Raw genomic sequence first — 3,675 nt, forward strand, 5'->3', positions numbered from 1 at the left:
AACGATGCAAATAAATCCAACCTTTAGCACCAAATAAATAAATAAATAAATCCAAACTTTTTAGTTTCATGATCCTAGGCTTCAAAAATATTAAACTTATATTAAAAATAAATTTTAATATAATAATAATTTAAACTGGACCTGAGCTCAAATTGTATTCCAATGAAAATTAATTTTATACACAATGCAATTGTAAAGAATACTCATTCGAAAAATTACTTTGATTCTCTAGAGCAATATTACCTTACAAGGTGATGAGCCAATTTATTGATTCACGTATACTAAATAAATATTAAACATATACAAATATATTGATTCTCTCAATCAAAATTACTTACAAGTTTAAAACTAACTATAAAGTTCAAGTTTTACCACGAAATTTATATATAGACAACTCAACAAAACCAGAAAAGGCCAAAGTTAGATTAATTAAGCTCCTCCACGAATTTTTTTAATCAAAACCATCAACTTTAAACATAAAACGAAAGAAAATGGATGCGTTAGCTAGGACAAATTAAGCACAACCAAGAAATTTGTACTTAATCCCCCAAGTTTATTCGGAAACAACAAAACCTGTTGCACTGTTTATATTGTCAAAGATGCACAAGTGAGGTTCCGTCAATCAAATTGGCACTTTTCTATCGACTCCAGGTAGCATTCACCCTTGTAATAGCCATGAAATCGATCTAAAAACCACTGCCGTTACCATCTTTAGGCAATAGCAAGAAACTCCAATGGCCTACGTCTATATATTCATTAGAAAACCAAAGACTGAAAATTGAATGCCATGTAAGATGAAAGAAAATGAGAGAAGAAAATCTAACAGATGTTCTCAATGCAAAGGTACCAATACAGTTTATCTTGATAGTAAAAGGTTGAACATTGAGTAAAAGCATAACTAAATTGTAAGTATCAGCAAATGAAAATTAATGGTTGAATGCAGTTCCTCCCCTGAAAGAAACTAGGCTCTCTGCATACAATGCTAGCTCTAATGCAGTTCCTTCAAATTGGAGTGTCTTTATCTCTTTGTTATCTCGATGATGCCACGCCAGAAATTTGCTTTCTTGGTTAACAAGGAAGATTTCACCATTGCGGCCGACTCCTAATGGTATAGTGGCAGGAGGAAAAGATTCAATGGTGAATAATTTTGTCCAAGAGTTCTTTAGACCAAGTTCACCCAACACCCATACATCATAGCAGCCATATCTCACATAATAATCATGACAAAGTAACACACCAAGTGATCCGTTGATTTCCATTAAATAGGTAAGATAGCGTGTTGTTCTACAGCTCTTACCCAATCTCCCATCAGGGAATGGTGTTGTAACGAAAACTTCATTACTCATGTCAAATGAGAGGAGCAATTCTTCACTATCAACAACTGCCAAACAGTGATAAAATCCGTTGGAGTAGACTTGATCGATCCCATGACAATTGAAGAATTCAGCAGTTAAGTTGTCATTGAACTTTCTCCAAGAATCAGTAGTTAAGTTGTACAAAGCAACTCGGTTACCTCGGGGGACTCTGTCGAAATCACCCTCCCAAAATGTGTCAATCCTAATTACTTTATACTCATCTCTCTTGGAATCATAACCCAGACCAGCTACATCAATGGTATTTTCAGAGCTTGGCGGACACTCAAAAGGACACATAGGGAGAATTTTAAATTCCTTAGTCGCAATGTTCCACAAAAGAATACCACTAAAACAGTCACAAAGACAAATTATGCCATTGCAATGACCTAGGATATTTATATGTATCGGATCATCAGTAAAGGATGGTATATCAAGATTGGCAACAACATCAAGAGTTTGATTGGAAATAAAAGAGACCATAGCCTTTCTCTGTGAAAAATTCACTTGTTTCATGAGGAGACAGGTCTTGTTTTTACTAAAAGAATAGTGGGCCGTAATAAATTGAGGGCTTTGAATCAAGCAACACCAAGACTAACCTACACACCTGAATCGCTTTAGAGATTTGACAGGCAATCTTGCCAGAATATCCACCACAATATCTTCAGGCAACGAATGGGTGATCGCGGCTGCAGCCATTGATGATCTTCCTTGACGGTGTCCCCCTGTGCGTGTGTAAACGAGAGATTTGAGTATATGCAATACTTTCGAAGGGATGGGAAAACTTATGTGATTTGATTTTATGCAGCGTAAATGGTAACTGACATTTGACAGGCAACACCTCTTGCAAGTCGTCTGGCATTCTATTGGGTTATTTATTGTACCAACTATTAAATTTAAGAAAAGCGACGTCATTGCTTAACTGTTAAGTAAGCGGTTGTTTAAACATCCGGATTAATTAAAATGGATTTCGAGTTTTATTCGGATGTTCCTAATTTTGATTATTTGAGCTTTCTAATCAGAGTTGTTTGATATTGGACTTGTGCAAACTTGATAATCTTGAGTCCAAATTTTCCAATCTAAAATCACATGGGCCAAAATTTAATTTCAATCCACTTCTAGTTAAATGGATCTTTTGTGCTTTAAAAGTTAAAAAGCTTAAGTCATTTGAGGCTTAAAGCCCAAATTTCCAGACTCATGCAATCAAATTAGTGCTTTAATTAAATGAAAGGTACGAGGCAAACTCCGGAATACAATGCTAAAATTTCTCGTTTTACGAGAGTTAGGTTGAGCTCTATAGCATTTTAATTAAACAAATAATTTAATTAACGAATGAAAATTAAATAAAAAAGGAATAAAAAATTTAATAAAATAAATATAAGAACAAATTGAAAGAAAATCAAATCACAAGCAGATACCGTGCATGAAACCACCAGCAACAATGTCTACCAGCCCTGCAATTCAGCCAACCTATCCCTTGAATCGTCAAGCCACCCTACCAGCCATCATTGCAGTCGAAATTAAGCTGCCAACAACCCTCTTTCTTACCCCGTATATTTCTACCTACTTTTCGTTTTTTCTCATGAACCTAAAATATGAAACTACTTATAAAAGTGAACAGAGAAATCAACAGAGGGGGAAATTTTGAAAAAGAAAAAAAAAACTTCAAAAACAAAATCTGTTACCATCACCACCAGTACCCTTGTGCTACTAGCACACCCACTTAGCAAAGAACCCAAACTCGTCACCAATTTCATCTAAAAGCCATCAAAGCTAAACCATGACCACCGTCATCCACCCAAAAGCAAACACAAAAACCCCTTCAACCCTTTGCTCACCGAAACCACCACACCCATCTAAATAGCCAAATACGCAGAACCTTCATCAAATTCCATCTGGAATAAAAAAGTCCTACTCTATTTTCATTCGAAAACCATCACAGAAAAACCAAAAAGAAAATAATTTCCCTAAAACCCAAAAAATACACTATCAAAAGTAAAAAAAGGCAATAAATGATAAGAGTAAAAGATAGAGATTTTTGTTGGTTTTGGCAGCTAATCGGCCATGAGTATTCTTGGAATTTTTTGACTTGGATCTAGGTGGCATACAGATACTCAATCTCTCGTTTACTTACACACAGTGAGGAAGATTATTAATGGCTGCACTAACAATCACCCATTCGTTGCCTGAAAATGTTGTGGAGAAGAATTTTGGTTAAGGTCATGGTTACGTTTTCGGTCACATTAAATATATTATGATTGTGAATGTAATAATAATTATCGGTGTAACGGATACAATAACAATAGATACCTTCATTGTGGTT

General features: G+C 35.0%; 1 protein-coding gene across 1 annotated transcript; it reads right to left on the reverse strand.

Moving 5' to 3' along the window:
• Positions 1-439: 439 nt before the first annotated feature.
• LOC111293396 (F-box/kelch-repeat protein At3g06240-like) lies at positions 440-1,907 on the reverse strand. The gene has a single exon (XM_022886143.2). The coding sequence runs from the start codon at positions 1,866-1,868 to the stop codon at positions 927-929; it is 942 nt and encodes a 313-aa protein (XP_022741878.2). The 5' UTR covers positions 1,869-1,907; the 3' UTR covers positions 440-926.
• Between the last annotated feature and the right edge of the window lie 1,768 nt (positions 1,908-3,675).

The sequence above is a fragment of the Durio zibethinus genome, chromosome 10 (assembly GCF_047325235.1).
Source record: "Durio zibethinus cultivar Kanyao isolate XHJ-2024 chromosome 10, ASM4732523v1, whole genome shotgun sequence".
Classification (NCBI taxonomy): Eukaryota; Viridiplantae; Streptophyta; class Magnoliopsida; order Malvales; family Malvaceae; genus Durio; species Durio zibethinus.

Bases quoted from the DNA above. Each gene is read 5' to 3' on its own strand.
- LOC111293396 (XM_022886143.2), bottom strand. From the start codon at position 1,868: ATGAAACAAGTGAATTTTTCACAGAGAAAGGCTATGGTCTCTTTTATT.